General features: G+C 38.0%; 1 protein-coding gene across 9 annotated transcripts in view; it reads left to right on the top strand.

Moving 5' to 3' along the window:
- The window catches only part of LOC122565310 (protein unc-13 homolog A), a 431,554-nt gene that overhangs the window by 145,435 nt on the left and 267,541 nt on the right, over window positions 1-18,578 (top strand). For 8 of the 9 annotated variants that reach the window (XM_087976053.1, XM_087976052.1, XM_087976055.1 and 5 more), the window contains 4 exons: window positions 9,374-9,491; window positions 11,694-11,817; window positions 17,140-17,213; window positions 18,421-18,472. In XM_087976053.1, the coding sequence (XP_087832179.1) occupies window positions 9,441-9,491; window positions 11,694-11,817; window positions 17,140-17,213; window positions 18,421-18,472 (301 nt within the window). In that variant the 5' untranslated portion in view covers window positions 9,374-9,440. Of the gene's footprint in view, window positions 1-9,373; window positions 9,492-11,693; window positions 11,818-17,139; window positions 17,214-18,420; window positions 18,473-18,578 lie in introns of those variants that run through there. The other variant, XM_087976054.1, reaches the window with a different exon arrangement.

Raw genomic sequence — 18,578 nt, 5'->3', positions numbered from 1 at the left:
GTTAGTTTCATGTTTGCTTCACATTTACTGACATAAGCTGTATGTATTTTGATTTTCAATTGACCTTTTGTAAGGTTCTGCAAAGTAGACTCCTGCTAAGACCAGAACAAGAAAAGACAATTATCAGAATGGATAGCAAGCTGGCAACAAGGCAGAAATAGAATGTTGAGGTTAAAATTAGTTATGTAAACAAGCCAAAGATGCAGAGTGATGTTCGACAAGGATTGATCCAGGGAACACTGCTGTTTTTTATTTACGTAAAGGCTTTGGACTCTGAAATCAGAAGTAGAAATTCGGAATTTACGTTTGATCAAAGATACATGGCAGTAACTCACAAAGGCTTTGCCAATAGCACCTTCCAAATTTGTGACCTCTACCACCTAGAAGACTAATTATTGCAGATGCACGGGAACATCACCACTTGCAATTTTTCTCTAAGTCTCTCTGTCTGACAAATCACCATCCTTCCACTATCACTGGGTTGAAATCCTGACACTCACATTCCTAATAACACTTTGGTTGTCCTTGCATCCTATGGATTGCAATAGTTCAATGAGGTTGTTCACCACCACCTTCTACAGAGTAATTAGAAATAGGCTGGTCTAGCCAATGACACTCTCACTCTATCAATTAATAAAAAAATGAGGTTGGAGTAATTAGAGAGGAGAACTTTGACAAAATACAGGAAGTTAAACATGCAGATTGGGCATGAAAGTAGTAAATGAAGTAGTAAGTTGGTACATTTTGGTTGTAAGTGTAGGTAAGTCACAATCTTGGAAAATGTTTCAAATGCCAACCTTCGTTTGTATTTATTTTGTGTTTTTACTATAATATGAAGTGGAGAAGATTTGTTGTGCCAATGCACTATGAATACGCATTATGGCGTTTGCCAGTCAAACTTTACTTTGAACATTTACTCAATCAGACCTTCAAACTTTGCCCTGCCTGCAAAGATTTCCTAGTTGTATAAACTTGTAAGATTAGACTATGGTTTAATCTTGTGATTTGAGGTTTTTGGTTTCTGTAAAATAGTTAAATGTGAAATAGTTAAAAGTTCCTGTGATTCAGGGTTTGATTTGCTCATGTCCAACTTTGGAAAATACTGTGTGATTTAATTGAGGGCTGAATTGATAAAATGCATAAAATTTGTCTCTCAATTGTTTTCCATTGGCCATATTGGGAAATGGCTAGTGTCAAGAGTGTTGTGCTTGAAAAGCACAGCAGGTCAGGCAGCATCCGAGGTGTAGGAGAATCGACGTTCATCAAGCTCATTCCTGATGAAGGGCTTATACCCGAAATATTGATTCTCCTACTCCTCTGATGCTGCCTGATCTGCTGTGCTTTTCCAACATCACACTTTCAACTCTGATCTTCACCATCTGGAGTCCTCACTTTCTCCTCCCTGGGAAATGGGTAGCCAAGGTTGCCTAATGTTTGGGAAGGAATAGTGGAATAACAGGGTGAGAAGAAGTCAACACCATTGTTTTGAAAGAAATACTTCCTTTCTGGTGTTTTATTCACAATTCAATTTGTTCTATTCACAATGAAACTTGTGGTGTCGTTATCAATTGTCAATAACTTTTTTTGAGGCACAAACTGCAAAGGTATCAGGCACTTCTCATAAGTTGGGGCGATATTTAGATTTGGAAAGGGGAAATGCAAATCTATCTGGGAAAGGAAAACACAAGGTACATATCCTTGTATGTCTACTGCTAAAAAGATATTGTGTATGGACATGGTCTTATAAACAGGAGATGATGCAAACCATTATCTGGTGTCATGACTCAAACCTAATATACTGTATACAATGTTCTTTTTATAAGAGATGGAAAATTAATATGCTAGAATTCTTGCTAATTGAAGTTTGTGAGAACATTTAAAAGATCAATTCTTTATTCAAATTTTGACAGTCCAAACGATTAGGAGAATAAACAAAATATTTGAGCTTGAATCTTTACTCCCACGTCTGGAGTGCAGTGTCAGAAAGAATTACAGATTGGCAAACCTGGCAAGGAAATTTCCTCAAATAGGTAAGTTTTGCCTCAAGGGTACAGGTGTTACTGTGATTGGGTTTGCTGCCCTGGAATGATTGGTACAGAGGGGGGTGGTGGAGGAGGCCTGTGTTAATTGAATAAAATTAAATTCTAAGTGTCTATTTATGAATTCATTATGTCTTTAAAAAAAGTCACCCATGTTTTGCTTTCTTCAACTTGTTTAATCTTTGGATAGAATATTTTAAAATAACAGCCAGTCCTTGCTGCTGACCCCTCTGCTCCCTTCTCCTCATGAAACCCCTCCCACCATTACTGAACTCTGATTTGGGCTGTTTCTCAATCCTGGTCTCTGCGAGATGATGTTCGGGCAGGAGCCACTGCCTTTCCAGGTCTCTGACTGACCAATAGCTCCTGGATCAGCAAATCCTTTTATGTTAGTCTGTATGACATGAAGCCCACAGAGAGTGAAACCCACCCAGTCATTCCCCTCTTCTATTATAGAGGTTTTTAGCAACTAGGAGAAAGTGAGTACTGTAGATGCTAGAGATCAGAGTTGAAAAGGATGGCGGTCCTCTCTTTGGATGCTGCCTGATCTGATGTGCTTTACTGGCACCACTGTTTTCGATTCTCTATCATGGAGATCTTGGACGATAGAATGTGGGAGAGGTAGACCAAGGTCCTTGAGTCCTTACAAAAGAATAAAACTCCCAGAAGTGATTGCTTACTGGCCAAGTTACACTCTGCTCTATGGATCTTGATTGGCCAGGACCTGCTGGAGGTGTACAGCAGAATGCTTCTGTCAAGTGCCATGTGCAAATCCATGAGGAAAGATAGCATCACCCTCATCTACAAGTGGAAGGGGGATAGGGCGGAAACTGGATTAAATTCACTGCTGAATGCAGACCACAAAATCATGACTAAAGTCATCACCAACTGGGCCAAATCTACTCTTGGACCCGTGCTTCATCCAGACCAAACCAATGCTTATCGGGCAGGATGATTGCTGAGAGCCTTGCACGCCTCAGGGATATGACCGCCTACATGCAGGACAGTGGGGTGGATGCCTGCCTCATCAGCCTTGACCAGGAGAAGGCCTTTGACAGGATATTGCACACCTACATGTGGGATGTGCTCTCCAAAATGGGCTTTGGGGAGGGAATTCAAAACTGGGTCTGACTGCTCTACACCAATATCGTCAGTGCTGTCTCAACCAAGGGGTAGGAATCTGAAAGCTTTCCGATCAGATCTGGAGTTAGGCAGGGCTGCCCACTCTTTCCTGCCTTATTTGTGTTGTATCGAGCCTTTTGCTGTGTCCATCAGGAAGGATGCGAGCCTGAGAGGGGTGACTATACTAGAGTGGAAGCCTGCTGGTCAAAGCCTTCCTGGACATGGCCAGTGTCGCCATTTTCTGCTTGGAGCCACTGTCAGTGTGCAAACTTATGAGCATCTACAACCAGTTCTAACTGGCTTCGGGAGGCAAGAGTGAGGCTGTGTTCTCTGGGAACTGGGCCAACCAATCCTTTATCCCTTAACGATCAGGAAAGATTATCTGAAGGCGCTGGGAATCTGATCTGGAGGGCTGGGGCATGTGTAAAATCTTGAGAGGAGCGAATTGCCAAGGTGAAGCAGAAACCTGATCTCCATTGCAGGTAACAACCTGGTCCTCGGGTGTGAGGTACTCTCTGTTGTTATACATGGCGCAGGTCTGGTCCATTCTCCAAAACTCTACTATTGCAGTCACCCGAGCCATCTCCTACTTCATCTGGAAGTCTGAGATGGACTGTATTTGCTGGGACTCCATGTACAAAACTGGGTATATTGTTGTTGACTTCATCTCTGCCAACCCACCCACACAATATTGCCATCCTTGTAATGGCCAACTTTGTGTGTGGCTGCATCAAGCTGTGTGTAGACCCTTGGTATGCAAACACCAAGTGTCACTATGTACTGAGGTTCTACCTGTATCCAGTCTTGCAAAGGATGGGACTGACTTTGTTGTCGCAGAACAATCCAAGTAGTTGGACTGTTCCATGCCACCTGTCTCACATGGAGGAGGTTTTAAAGAGAAACATCTTTGACCTAAATTCATCAAGATGTAGTCAGCACGTAACATCCTCGAGACCTTGCAGGATAAAGAGAGTGTGGATCCTGTCGCATAGTTCCCTGAGCAGACTGTCAAAGTCATTTGGCAGAATGCCTCATCACCAGAACTTTCCAAAAAACGCAGGACTTTGCTTGAATGGTGGTGAGAAGGGCACTAAGATCTTTCATGTATGCCTGGTCAGTCTGTGCCACTGCATGCTGTCCTTGAAGCGCTGAGGGACGGTTTGAGAATGTCGCATATCTCCTTCTGAAAGGTGCCTTTGTAAAGGAAGTCTGGAGAGAGATGCAGTTGTTTTTGTCATGATTTGTCCCAAATAACTCCAAAACACAGCATTCTGTGTTCTACATTCTGTTACCTGGATTGCACACACCGAGAAAACATTGCCTGCATTGGAGGACCATCAACCTGGTGAAAGATGCTCTTTAGTCTGCTTGAAACCTGTTGGCCTTAGAGAAAGTGTTGCAAACTGGCACATTCCAAGTTCCAGCACTATCTGCTGAGGGATGGACTATAGCTTGGGGCAGCTGCTGGCAAGGTGTGGTGGAGAAAGACCACTGTCTGAGGTCTTTCTGCTGAAGTTAAATGGGGATCTGTTCAGTTATCGGACCCTCCTGGTGCCTCAAATAAATGTAAATATAGTTTTGTATCTGTAAGAGATGTCTTTTGGTTTGTTTGGAGGGAGTCAACAATAATGTTTGTTTGTTTCCTTGATGTGCTACTGTACAGAATCTGTGGCGATGCTGCTCCTTTAACAAGGTTAGATTGTCCTTGGTTTCTTTTCTCGAGGGGTCATAAATACATAGATTGCAATGTGTCTTGTTTGGATGGGATTTAGGGCCAATTTTATTATAGCTAACAGATACTGCCTCAGACAAAAGGCTTTCAAGTTTAAAAAACAAACTTGTACCATGAGAGGGGAGTGGGCAGTTCTCCCAGCTCAGCTTTTCTCCAGTTTGATTTAGTTTGGTTTGGTTTTAGGAAGCAGTCAGTTTTTTGAGGCTGCTGCCCGAAGAAACAGTTCCATGCTAATTCCGCCTCTGTCTGACATCTCTCCTGTAAGAACCAATGTTTGATTTTATCTTTTTTTGCTAAGGGGCTGTTTATGGGGATGATGAAAGTATTTGGGGAATAGTATCATTAAGTTGCAATAGAGTCGATTGGGTTTTTAAATAGTTGTTATCTATATTCTGTTTTCTTTTGTTTGTGTCGAGAGTGTGGTGCTGGAAAAGCACAACAGGTCAAGCAGCATCCAAGGAGCAGGAGTATTGACATTTTGGGCATAAGCCCTTCATCAGAAATGATATCTTTTGTTTGTGTTTTTTTTGGTAATCTTGCAAATAAATTCTGTTTTATTTAAAGGTGGTTGGGCCAGCTGCATCACTCCTGGAATATCCACTATATATCCAGTTAAGACAACTAGAAAAGTTAGGGTCTGAACTACCTTATTGAGATGTTTTGAGGAGTGTCTGCCTGGTCCATAACAAATCAAACTGCATTTGTGACTATATTTTTTTTTACACATAAGGTATATTTTGAAATAAAAAGATTTGTCAGTAGTTCCTGGTAGGTAGAATTCCGACTGTCAGGGGTTATTCACCTAAAAAAGACCTGCCAGTGACTACTCAAGGTTGAATAGTATTTATCACTGGGAGGACCACCCAGAAGAGACATCCTGTGTCTCTGACTACCTCTCCAGCTGAGGTATGAGACCACCAACACATCCACAAAATCCAACCCGCATATAAATTCAATAATTTGATACCTATACTTCAAAGTTGAGTTTTTAGATACTGGTACTGTTACCACAGGGACAACTGAGAATATTGATTTTCTTACACATTTTAATGCAGTAAATAGAAAACAGCTGTTTCTTTAGTTCATGGATGAGAAGATATTAAAGAATTCTTGTGTAGAATACATTATAAGGTGTGAGGATACCAGAGGAAGAAATGTTTGTATCTCTCCTGAATGTATATATGTTTGAAGTACATGATAATTCAGTGAAAAGTGAATAGTTGGGCTAATTTTGGATTGTTCATGCAAAATACCAGCACAGATGCAATTGACTTAATTAACTGCTTCTGTGTTGTACAATTTTATAGTTGAGAGTATAGTGCTGGAAAAGCACAACAGGTCAGGGATCATCCGAGGAACAGGAGAATTGACGTTTTGGGCATAAGCCCTTCATTAGGGCTTTCCTGATGAATGGCTTATGCCTGAAACGCTGATTCTCCTGCTCCTTGTATGCTGCCTGACCTGCTGTGCTTTTCCAGCACTACACTCTTGACTCTGATCTCCGGCATCTGTAATTTTCAATTTCTCTTTGTACAATTTTATAGTCCAATCATTGTATCTCATTTCCTTGGTAATTAATGTAGTGTGCATATTTTTATGCTTGTGATAAAATAGACTTTTAGTTTTCAACTTCCATCATTTGACTTTAATAACTAGGACCTTTCGTGGACAAGAAACAAAAATTGCTGACTTAAGATGGCCAATGTCATTATCTGACCATGTTGAACTAAATTTATATTAAACCTTCAATAAGCAAGATCCAGTTTGAACTAAAATTAATGTGTCATCAGAATAACTGAAAACCAATCGCTCAGATCTGTATCTCCTACTCGATTTCTAAAAGTTCCACTTATTAGTATGGAAGGTCTGTCTGTAGATTATCCATTATTGGGGCAGTTGTGGGTGGGATGGTTGAATAAAATAAAATTAGCTACACTTCATGTTTGGATTTCAGATCTCAAGCAACAGCTTTTGAGCAGAGCAGAGAAAAATGATTTAGCAGAACTAGGTCTCTCTCTCTCTCTCTACATATTTCACCACAGCCAGAGAATGCAAACCAACAAATAAATAACTGGAACCAAAAGAGAAAATGCTGGAAAATCTCAGCAGGTCTGGCAGCATCTGTAAGGAGAGAAAAGAGCTGACGTTTCGAGTCTAACTGACCCTTTGTCAAAGCTAAAAAAAGGGGAGAAATAGGGAGGTATTTATACGAGGCTGAGAGAAGGTGAGTCATGGCTTCAGAAGCAAAGGTAGCAATAAAGAGATGATAATGAAAGTGCATAGAGAGATTATAGGGAGATTAGGAGCTGTGAATGACCAAGGCTGAAGCCAGTGCTGTGTGACAAAATATGTGGGGGATGGGGGGGGGAGGGATGAAGCAGAGGCAAAATGGAAAACAGAGAAGGGTAGCAAAGGGAGAAGAGGAGAGAAAAAGGGAGAAGAGGAGAGAAAAAGGTGATGAGAGGATGGGGAGCGAGAGAAAGAGAGGCAATCAAGAAATAAGAGGTACAGAACAGTGAAAAAAAAATTTAAAAAGATAAATAAAATAAATGAAATAAAATTATCTGAAGTTGTTGAATTCAGTGTTGAGACCGGCAGGCTGTAACGTGCCTAATTGGAAGATGAGATGCTGTTCCTCTAGTTTACGTTGAGCTTCACTGGAACACTGCAGCAGGCCAAGAACAGACATATGGGCATGGGAGCAGGATTGTGTGTTTTCTATTTTGCCTCTGCTTCACCCCTCCCCCCCCCATCCCCCACATATTTTGTCACACAGCACTGGCTTCAGCCTTGGTCATTCACAGCTCCTAATCTCCCTATAATCTCTCTATGCACTGTCATTATCATCTTTTTATTGCTACCTTTGCTTCTGGAGCCATGACTCACTTTCTCTCAGCCTCGTATAAATACCTCCCTATTTCTCCCCTTTTTTTAGCTTTGACAAAGGGTCAGTTAGACTCGAAACATCAGCTCTTTTCTCTCCTTACAGATGCTGCCAGACCTGCTGAGATTTTCCAGCATTTTCTTTTTTGGTTTCAGATTCCAGCATCCGTAGTAATTTGCTTTATTAAATAAATAACTGGTCTTGGATTAAATTGAGCACCTCCAAGTCTCTAAGGACCGAAACTGTATATTCTGATCTTCCTTTATGTATCATGCGCTCTCCTTTTTTAAACATTATGCCTGAGTGTGTGCTTGATGCTGCATTTTATTTTTCTTGGATTTAGCATGTGCTTTTTCTTTCACTCAAGAGTTTTGAGAGGTGTATTTTTTGTCTTGGTTGATTTTATGAAGACAGGTTGATTCAGGTGCTGAGCGATCTGCTCAAAGCCAATAAAATAAACAGCTTGTGAGGCCTTGGGTTTTTCTTTACAAATTGGAACAATAGAAGATTTATAAAATTATGAGGGGCATGGATAGGGTGAATAGACAAGGTAATTTTCCTGGGATTGGGGGTGAGATTGGGGGAGAGAGTCCAAAGTGAGAGGGGCATAGGTTTAAGGTGAGAGGGGAAAGATTTAAAAAGGACGTTGGGGCAACTGTTTCACTCAGAAGTTGGTGCATGTGTAGAATGAACTGCTAAAGGAAATGGTAGAGGCTGGAACAATGACAAAATTTAAAAGGCATCTGGATGGGTTATGAATAGGATGAATAGGAAGGATTTAGAAGGAAATGGGCCAAATGTTGGCAAATGGGACTAGATTAATTTAGGATGTGTGGTTGGCATAGATGAATTGGACTGAAGGGTCTATTTCTGTGCTATGTAACTCTGTGACTCTATATGCAGCCTAAATGGGTGAAGTTACTCTCCCATAGAATGAGAATTTTTAGTTTTAGCTTTCAGCAGTTGCTGGGATCTTGAAGCTAGATGTGAAAGTTCTTCTTCCTTTCTGTTACTAGAATTGCATGTCAGACAATTCATTTTACTGAATTTGTCTTTGCCAAGAGTGTGTTTTTGGGATTACTATATTGAACAGTTAATTAGTAAGTAATACATTTGTTAAGCATTTTTATCGAGTTACAGTTAAGCTAATTTTCTTTTATCTTTATTTTGTCTGCATTTTAGCAACATTGTAAAAGTCAAGTGTGTTTTACTTAAAGCTGAGTTGTTTGACCAATCAAATTGTATCTGGAGTGCAACATCTTGCATTTCCCTTTTAAAATAAGAAACTAACTATTTTCTTAATATATTTTGAGGGGTTTTGGTCTGGTCCATACCTTATAGCCAACTGAAAGTGACAAAAATAGGGGAGGTGATTCACTCATCCTCATCTGATAGTACTAATATTTATCAAGTGAACAAGTTATTGTTCATGATAAAGAAACTAAATGTGTTGTATATCTCTAATTCTCTAAGCTTTGTTACAATGACTTATCAGGCCAGCTCACTCCTAGGATTTTAGTCTACATTCTTATTTTTATAAAGTATATATGCATTTTTCAGTGGTTGCAAGTGACCGCTTTATTTGTTGTTGTTTAGTGAAATCAACCGTTTGGACCTTGGTTTAACTGTTGAAGTGTGGAGCAAAGGATTGATCTGGGACACAATGGTCGGTACCGTATGGATCCCTTTACGAAGCATACGACAGTCAAATGAGGTAAGCAGTGAATTTGCTGTTAATATTTGATTGTTGAATGGTGTGTTTCGATAATTTACCAAGATGGAATATTAAAAAAAACAATTTGACTTCACATTGCATCTTTAGTATCAATGTTGAGCAATTCACGTTATGGCTTTAAATTGGTTTGGATGGAGACTTTGAAGGAAGTAATCTAACTTCTTCTGGTTCCAGTTATCTGACTGACTGTAATTTCTTAGCATATGTAAAGTGAAATTATCTTGGACTTATTTCATAGTTGTAGTGTAAATGCTAATGCTAGCTCCCGAAATAGTCAATAACTAAAGTATCACTCTATTAATCTAAACATGTAAGTGTATTTTTGAATTAAAGGACCTTTATGATGACAATGGTTTTTAGTACTCCAATTGTTGATGATATTTTAGAGTTTGTGTTATCAGATCTTTAAATGTTGAGTGTCTAATTTCATTCACCTGTTAACCTTTTTTTCATTTAACAAGTTACAGTGTGTTTCCTGGGAATTCAGCATAATTGTTTGTTTGATGTAGACATGGTATGTCTGTACATTATAATGTATCTTATTCTAACATTAGTTCAGTGTATCTTCTGGGGGATATTGAAAAGCAACGTTCACTTCCACTGTGCCAGGTGTCTAAATAGTATTGAAAATTTTAAAATATTGTGCTGAATTCTGCTGTTGCTGAAACTTTCTCTGCTATTTTATAAGTTTATTGGTTAATTCTTAAAATAATTGCATGACAGAAGTAATGGAGTATTGTTTTGCTGTCAGCATATATTATTACCAAATAGGGGGAATTCTTGTTTAAATGTTAACATGATAGCAGCAGCTTAATTCTTTAAGAAGTTTAATTTTCACAGAAATTAAATGTAAATTATAAACATAATTTTGGTACAGTAATGTATAAGCAATTCTATCGCTTGTGAATGAGACCATTCATTATTAATGCTTATTGAGTTTGTAATTTATTTTGTTCATGATTAATCATGGTAAGGTTTTCCTTATATTCTGCGGCTTGTAGCATTGGAAGTTGGGTTGAAGCTGGATAGCTCTTCATGATGTGGACACAATGTAGTGATTAGCCTTTTGGTGTCCTTTTTATTTATGATTTAAACGACAACATGCTTGTAATTCCTTCGCCTGGTGAAGGTATTCGTGATCTACATTCTTAAACCATTAAACTTTGTATGGTGAAGACAATTCAATCATGCCTTAGGGAATTTGAGGGTTTTGACCCAGTGGTGATAGACAAACAGTGACATTTTTCCAAGTCAGGGTAGTAATAAATTAAAGTTGTTGTATTGCCATGTACCTGCTGCCCTAATCTTTGTGGTTAGGTAGGTTACTGGAGTCTTAATTTATTTTTGAGGGTGTTGCTGAGAGTGGACTGGGGAGGTGTGAAATATGGGATTGGAAGAAGCATCCTTACTCTTTGTGGCTATATTCTTTCCCCAGTCTAGTCTCTAGCTGTTTACTTTATTCAGATTAATCCGTGTTCTTTGCTTCCTGTTATAATAATTGGGTATTTATTTATTTTATTAAACACTACTTTTGTGCAGAACCACTTGAAATTTATTGGCTTTGTCTTTCACTACTTTGAATTATCTTAATGTCACCACTTGATTTAATGTAGTTTCTGAGTTTATCTTTTCAATTCATGTACTAACATGGAGATCTGTATTATGCCCCTTGTCAGTTATCATCATCTGATGGTGTCCAAGTTACTCTTGTCTTTTCTTATTGCTCACTCTCTTCCTATTAATCATTCTTTTTGAACTGCTTACGGGATTCATATAACTCCTTTGTGTATAGACCATTTTTTTTTAAAAAGTGAGCAATTACATTTTTTGATAAATTAATGATAATGAGTTAATGATAAAGAGTTTACATAGATGATGATCTGATATTTGTGATTTAGGTTGAACATTCTTTCATTGGCTCTGCAATTTTTGGAAAGGTTGAATGCACACTTAGCTGTTTGTATTTTTGTTAGTTGTATCAGTGGTCTTGCTTATAAACAATATAATTTACTGACTCAACTATCTATAGCCAATAAAAGAGGCACATCTTTTCTTCCTCAGTACACTCTGTAACTTCAATACTGTATGTTGGATTCATTCAAAACTAAACTATAGCTTCCTTTTCTGTGTTTGTTCATCTTTCTCTTTTTCAATCACTTTCTTTGCTCTTTCTATTTGAAGGAGGGACCTGGTGAATGGCTGACTCTTGACTCAGAGGTTATAATGACAGATAATGAAATCTGTGGAACAAAAGACCCAACATTTCACAGGATTTTGTTGGATACTCGATTTGAGTTACCACTTGGTAGGTTTTGACTGAGCTTTGGATTATTTTTTTTTCCCAGTTTTATTAGGGTCCACTTCTAATTATTGGTGTTCACATGACTACAAAGGGTGGTGTTTATGTATTAAAGCAATAATAAAAATTCTGCAAACTACTTTTGTTATCTGGAGTACATATTGTTTGAAATTGTGAAACCTAATGGTTGTTCTCACTATGACGTTCATCCTTTTACTGTCTGTTCAAAGTATTTAATAACTTTATTGAATGAATCAAATTATTTCTTTCACTGCTACTTTGCATTTGTTTGTTTCTTCTACAACCTTGTATCTATATAAGTTCCTTCTATGGGAAAATATTTCCATGGCCATAATTGCTCTGCCTTGGTACCTATGATTGATAAAATTTAAAACCAATGCATTATGCTATGTTTGATTACGATTAAAGATGAAAATGTAATCCTGAGGATACAGAATATTAGTTGGTGGTGTTACACCTCACTGGGGTAGCACACTTGAAATTAAGGCTTGACTTTCCTGGAGTTGTCACATAAGTTAATTTTGTCAAAGTATGCAAGTTCCACAATTTACATGTCCGATTAACTCAGCTTCACAGAAAACATGAGCCAAATTTCTGTGTTTAACGAGAGCTATATTTATGACAAATAAATAGATTCTAACCTCAAGTAAACAACTATGAACTATTGACATATACCTCTACTCGTTAAAGCTCTTGCCCCCTACAGAAACATAAATGCAGGCAGACAGACTGACACCAAAAGAATTGGCGTTCTGGATGGGTGGAAAATATATACTGTGGAACCTGTTCATTGGCACTGGTCTTTAGAAAGTATTTGGTATGTTTCCAAAGTCCTTTAGTTCTGAGTTTCTGTTTTGGGTTGACATTCATTATTTATTAATCTAGCTAGTATGTATACTCTGGGGAGGATTGTGTTTTGCCAATAATTAAAGAAAGTTAATGCAAAAACAAAACACTGTGGATGCTGGCAATCTGAAATCCATACAGAAAATGCTGCGAGCAGTCAGAACAGTATGTATGGAGGGAAGAACAGTAATGTTACAAGTAGAATCATACGATCCCCACAATGGAAGCAGGCCATTCTGCCCATTGAGTTGACACCAACCCTCTGAACAGCATCCCACCCAGACTCATCTTCCCTCATTCAAAAACCCTGCATTTCCCACAGCTAATCCACCTAGCCTGCACATATAGGCAATTTAGCATGTCCAATCCACCTTACCTGCACATTTATAGACTGTGAGAGGAAACTTACACAGACACAGGGAGAATGTGCAAGCTCCACACAGACAGTTGCCCAACGATGGAACTGAACTGGGTCCCTGGTGCTGTGAGGTAGCTATGCTAACCACTGATCCACCAATGGCATGTAGTGAACCTTTCATCAGAAGTGGAAAAATATCTGAATTCTGTTGGAAGTGGACTGTTTAAGTGGAAGGGAGAAGAAATGGCTACTGTTAGAACTGTGAGAAAAGTCATAGTTTTGGGCATTTCTGTCCAGGTGTATAGGAATTAGTTAATTTTTAATAATGTGTTGAAAAATATTACTATTTCTGTTACCTTGCTCAGTTATGAATGTTATTTTACAAGTTGAAGCAGAGTCCTCATGTTTACTTTTGTAAATAGAGATCCATTGCGTCACATGGTATCAGTTATCTGTAAGATTAATACTACCCTCACAGGTTGCTTTTATTGCATAATATTTTTTTCCAAACTTTTTTCTGAGCTTGTAAAGTTAATTACTTAAAGAGTTTATTTACGTCGGAATGTCATGAAAGCACCAGACTGCAATGTTTTAACAACTGTTAAGAACTGAACAGTTCAGAATTACATTTTTAGAACAAAAGTAGAGCAAGGATGATTGCTATTGGTCAACAAAATCACTTTCACTACATTAAGTTCTGCTGATGAGTATAATGCATACATAATCATAATTAAACTTCACTGAAGGTACTGATTATTATGGACAGAATTTATCATCGATACTTTTTTATGTAGTTGCAAAATTTTCTACATTATACATAAATACTCAATCTTTTCAGCTCATTGAGGGGGAGAAAAATCAAGTAAATATTGTCATTGTGAAATATAGCTGTTGTTTGGGACTAATGCATTACAGCTGTTCAGTCAATAATCCAACCTGGACATCTATACTTTTATGGGTTGGCGGGTGGTAGAGGGTGGGGAAGTCAATTGGTCAGCGTTCAAACTGAAACACCACTTTTCGCAATGGAATAACATTCTTGTAATGCAATTTGCACATGGAGCACGTTTTACAATAAAGATGACTGACCAATTTTCTCATTTCAACTACACTGCAAATCAGGGATGTGGTTTGGACATTACAGGCACTCCACAGAATAGCAAATACAGGAAGACACGATTGTTCTCCATTTAATTTGGTTGGCTTAATTGTCATTTGCAATTCTTGATCATTTACTAACCATAAGTAAGTGAATTTAAAGAGGTATAAAAAGAAACCTTATTTCATTAACTGCTCATCAAAAAAAACTTTTGGAGACTAATTTGAAGATCAAACATGGTAAATGTATGTGAAAAAACAGTAAATTTAGAACCATTTTGAAGCTGACAACACCACCTTTGTAGTTGGTTGGTGGTGGGAGATTGTGGGGAAAATGGGTATGTGGTGTGGAAGAGAAGTGATAATTGGGTTTCAAACAAGATTTATCACCCAGATGTAATTATCTGTTGACATTACACTTATTATTGAAACTAACTTTGGAGCCCGATTTTTGTTTTTGTGCAGACAGAGAGGCCTTGGTGAAATCTAAGCTGAACATAAATGAGCAGGTTATATTTGAACAAATGTCACCTGATAGCACTATTTATTTTTCCCCACCCTCGCCCGAATTACTTTGCTGTTGATCAAGAATACACTGATATGCTGTTAATTAACCGAGCTTTTTGTGGATGGGTGAAACCTTGACAATTGTCCATCTTGCTGGATGGATGCTAGTGTTATAGCTGTTCTGGAACAGTTGATAGGATCTAGGCCAGTTCTGGAGATCAAGTGTTCAGTACTATTGTTAGAACGTTGTCAAAGTTCATAGCCTTTGCAGTATCCAGTGTCTTCAGCTGTTTGTTCAGTGTATGATCCATATAGTATTAGCAATTTCATCTGAAAAGTGATAAAAGTGCTTCAGCCTTGACTCATGCACTGATGTGCAGAGTTCCACCATCATTAGGAATGGGGATATTTGTGAAACTTCATTCCCCTGATAGTTCTTTAATTGTCCTCCATCATTTGCTAATGTATGTAACAGGATGGTAGAACTTACATCTGACTTATTGGTTGTGATCTACTTGGCGCTGCCTACCTCTCACTGCTTTTGCCTTTTGGCATGCAAGAGGTCCTGTGATGTAGCTTTACCAGGTTGACCCCTCATTTGTAAATGTCTAGTTCTGCTCTTGAAATGCTCTTCCAAACCAGTTGATGCCCTGGCTTGATAGTGATGATCAAGGAGGGGGATATGCCAGGCTATAAGATTACAGATTGTGGTTGAATACAATTCCATTGCAGCTGATAGTCCACAGTGCCTCAAGGCTCAGTTTTGAGTCACTCGAAATGTTCAAAACTGTCCTGTTTAGTATGGTGGTAATGCCACGCAACACAAATACAGCATTTCATTTCCACAAGGAGCATATGCTGTTTGACCAATAATGTACTAGACAAGTACATCTTCCATAGTTAGGTTAGGTATAAGTTAAGTAGGTTTTTCTGTCTTAGTTCCTTCAGCACGTGTTACAGTCCTAGTCTCATCAACATATCCTTTATTTCTCAGCCAGCTTAGAGTAGTGGTGCTATTGAGCTTTGATAATTTTGATAATTGACATTAAAGTCCATCACCCAGAGTACATTCTGTGCCCTTGGCACCCTAAATGCTGCTTCAAAATGGTACTCAACATGCAGTATGGTTCATGAACTGAGGTGGGCATGATATGTAGTACTAATCAGGAGGTTCCTTATTGATACTTGACCTGATGTCAAGAGATTTCAAGAGTTGATATTTGAGAACACCCAGGGCAACCCATTTCCAATTGTATCTCTCAGTGCTGTCACATCTGGTGGTTCTGTTCTGCCAGTGGATAGGATGTACTGGGCTGGTGGTGGTGGTGGGGTCGTGGCCATGGTCGGTTAAATATGATACATTGAATATGACGAAGATAGGCTTAACTGGTCTGTGGAACAGCTCTCCCAATTTTGGCACAATGGCTGCTGGTATCTAGGTTGATGTCAGATGGTGCATTCATTCTTTTTAGATTTTGTAGTGGTTTGATACAACTGTGTGGCTAGTCAGGCGATTTTAGATGACTTTTAAGAAACCTCTTCAAATTAAAGAAGGATGGCAAAAGATCTTCCCTGGGGACAAGAGCAAACAAAATTTTATAATAATAATTACATGACTTTTTTTTAAAGTTGAGGTTTATTAATCAGATTTAAATTCTACTAGCTACCATGCTGGGGTTTGAACCCCTATCCCCAGAACATTAGCTTGGGCCTCTGGATTACCAGTTCAGTGACATTATCATTATGCCATAGACTCTCCTCGTGTCATTTCTGCACACCCCATCTTATATAACATCTTTGAAACAAAACCTCTACACACATCCATTGTCTCAGTTCCAAGTCCAACATTACAGTGTTTTATCTGAGCATTTTGTGCCAACTCTTGGTCTACTCTGTCAAATTCCAGTAGCAGCCCTAGCTGGCACTTTGCTACATTGTGTTTGAAAAAAATTGATGGAAAAATTAGCAGAACTTGAATGCCAAGCTTGAACTGGGCTTGTTTCTACTAATAATTTTACAATTTAAAAACAAGTTCATGATTTATATAAAATAGCATTTGTAATCCATACAAAACCTCTGAACTTCGTACAAAATTTAGGTAACAAAAAAAAAATGAAATGCATCTCAAAGAATTGCAACCGTTTTGGAGAACCACCCAAGCACTTCTGTAATACTGATGGATAAAATAGTCAAATGAAGAATTGAACATATTACCATAAGTTCATGGGGAAAAAACAAAATGTTTTCTTCATAGCCAGCATTGAGCTTAAAACTCTGTACTGACTACAATGAAATTATTGAGTTGTCATGATATGATTTGACTATATTTGGTTTAATTATCAGATTTTAATAAGAGTTGAATTTTAATCCACTTTTTACATTGCATTTCAATAGCTAATAGCAGTATTTAACTTTGTTGAATTATTTTGAATTATTATAGAGATTTACAAAGAACAATTTCTTCAAATATACTTGAAAGTTTGTACTTGCCATTGCAGATATCCCTGAAGAGGAGGCACGTTACTGGGCCAAAAAATTGGAACAACTGAATGCAATGAGGGATCATGATGATGTAAGTGTTAAACATAGTGCAGTTGAAATTACAGATATGATCGCTATATGTATTATTATTCACTTGAAACTCATGCTATAGAACTCCTCTGTGCAAATAAATTGGGCAAAGTTTGGAATATTAGAAATTTAGATGTTTCTTTAAACACATACCCAGCATGACAGGCAGATTCATAATCAGTGTACAGGTGATCAAGTTTAAGTTTTTGGTTTGGATAGTGTTCTCCAATTTGGACTTTTAAAACTGTATGGCAGAATTTTAAAAAATATTTTATATTTCAAGAACAAACAATATTTTATCACTTTGGCAACCCTAATCCTTGACATTACATTCTTGACATGACTTTGAAGGTTCAAGAAAAAATGTTCCTCCTTTGGATTGAACTGTTATGTCATTCTGTTACGAGACATTACCACACCATTATTCCTATTGCCAATCAGTGTTTACTGCTGTAATAGACTAAATTGTCCAGCAGTACATAAGTGCAGTTACTCCTTCACAGTCTGTGCTATAACAGATCCCCCTTGATAGGTTGAACATTGAAATAAATTCAATGCATGATGCTGGAGTACTTTTCCTTGAGTTTTCTACCAAATATCCAACAAAGTAGGGCTAGTGCTTGCAGGAGTAAGTAAATTTTTAACTGAGCTAATTACTGCCAAACAACCTAGCTGACTTTGGAAATATAATTTCACATTTGTGAGCACTTGATTCTTCAGAAGTTACTTCATGCTTTTTATTTTAAAAAGTCTGTTTTCTGTATTTCCCAAAATTTAATTTGTTTTGTGCATGATTGACTCTAATTCATATTTCGTACTTTATGCTTCATGTTTATGATTCTGTGAATCACAGTGACAATGCATCAATCTCTTGGGTTGAAAAACCTTGTCCTGTTCTCTCATCACAACTGAGGGCCCCACAACCAACTGGATATGTAATTGGAGCAAATTTCTCCTCAAAGGCCTGCAATTTTTTTGGCCAGCTGTCAGCAAGATGAATACCAGTCACTGTTGACTGTAATGTTGCCTAGTCGATTACCACAAAATGTGGGCTATGTATGGCTGATGGCCATTTTATGCTGAATGCCCTGAGCCATTACAGAATGTGGCATGTTATGAAAGACCTTCAAGTGTTCAATGCTTTACTGCTATTAAGTTGATGTATGTGTAATATTGAGGTTTGATTATACAATCTTCTTTAAAATTAGTTTGTTTTCCAAGAAGAGGAGAGACCTTTACCTGTTCCAGGTTCGCAATGTTGTAAGTATATCTGAATATCAAAGTTATCTGAAAGTCTAGTTATTCATTTACAGAAAAAATCTGAATAATTTTAGCTAAGAGAATTCTGCACTCTACTTCATTAAAA

Source organism: Chiloscyllium plagiosum, unplaced genomic scaffold, assembly GCF_037043375.1.
Source record: "Chiloscyllium plagiosum isolate Xiang-an unplaced genomic scaffold, Cpla_swu_hap1 HiC_scaffold_28, whole genome shotgun sequence".
In the NCBI taxonomy this organism is placed as follows: domain Eukaryota; kingdom Metazoa; phylum Chordata; class Chondrichthyes; order Orectolobiformes; family Hemiscylliidae; genus Chiloscyllium; species Chiloscyllium plagiosum.
This window is presented reverse-complemented; position numbering and strand designations above follow the sequence as displayed.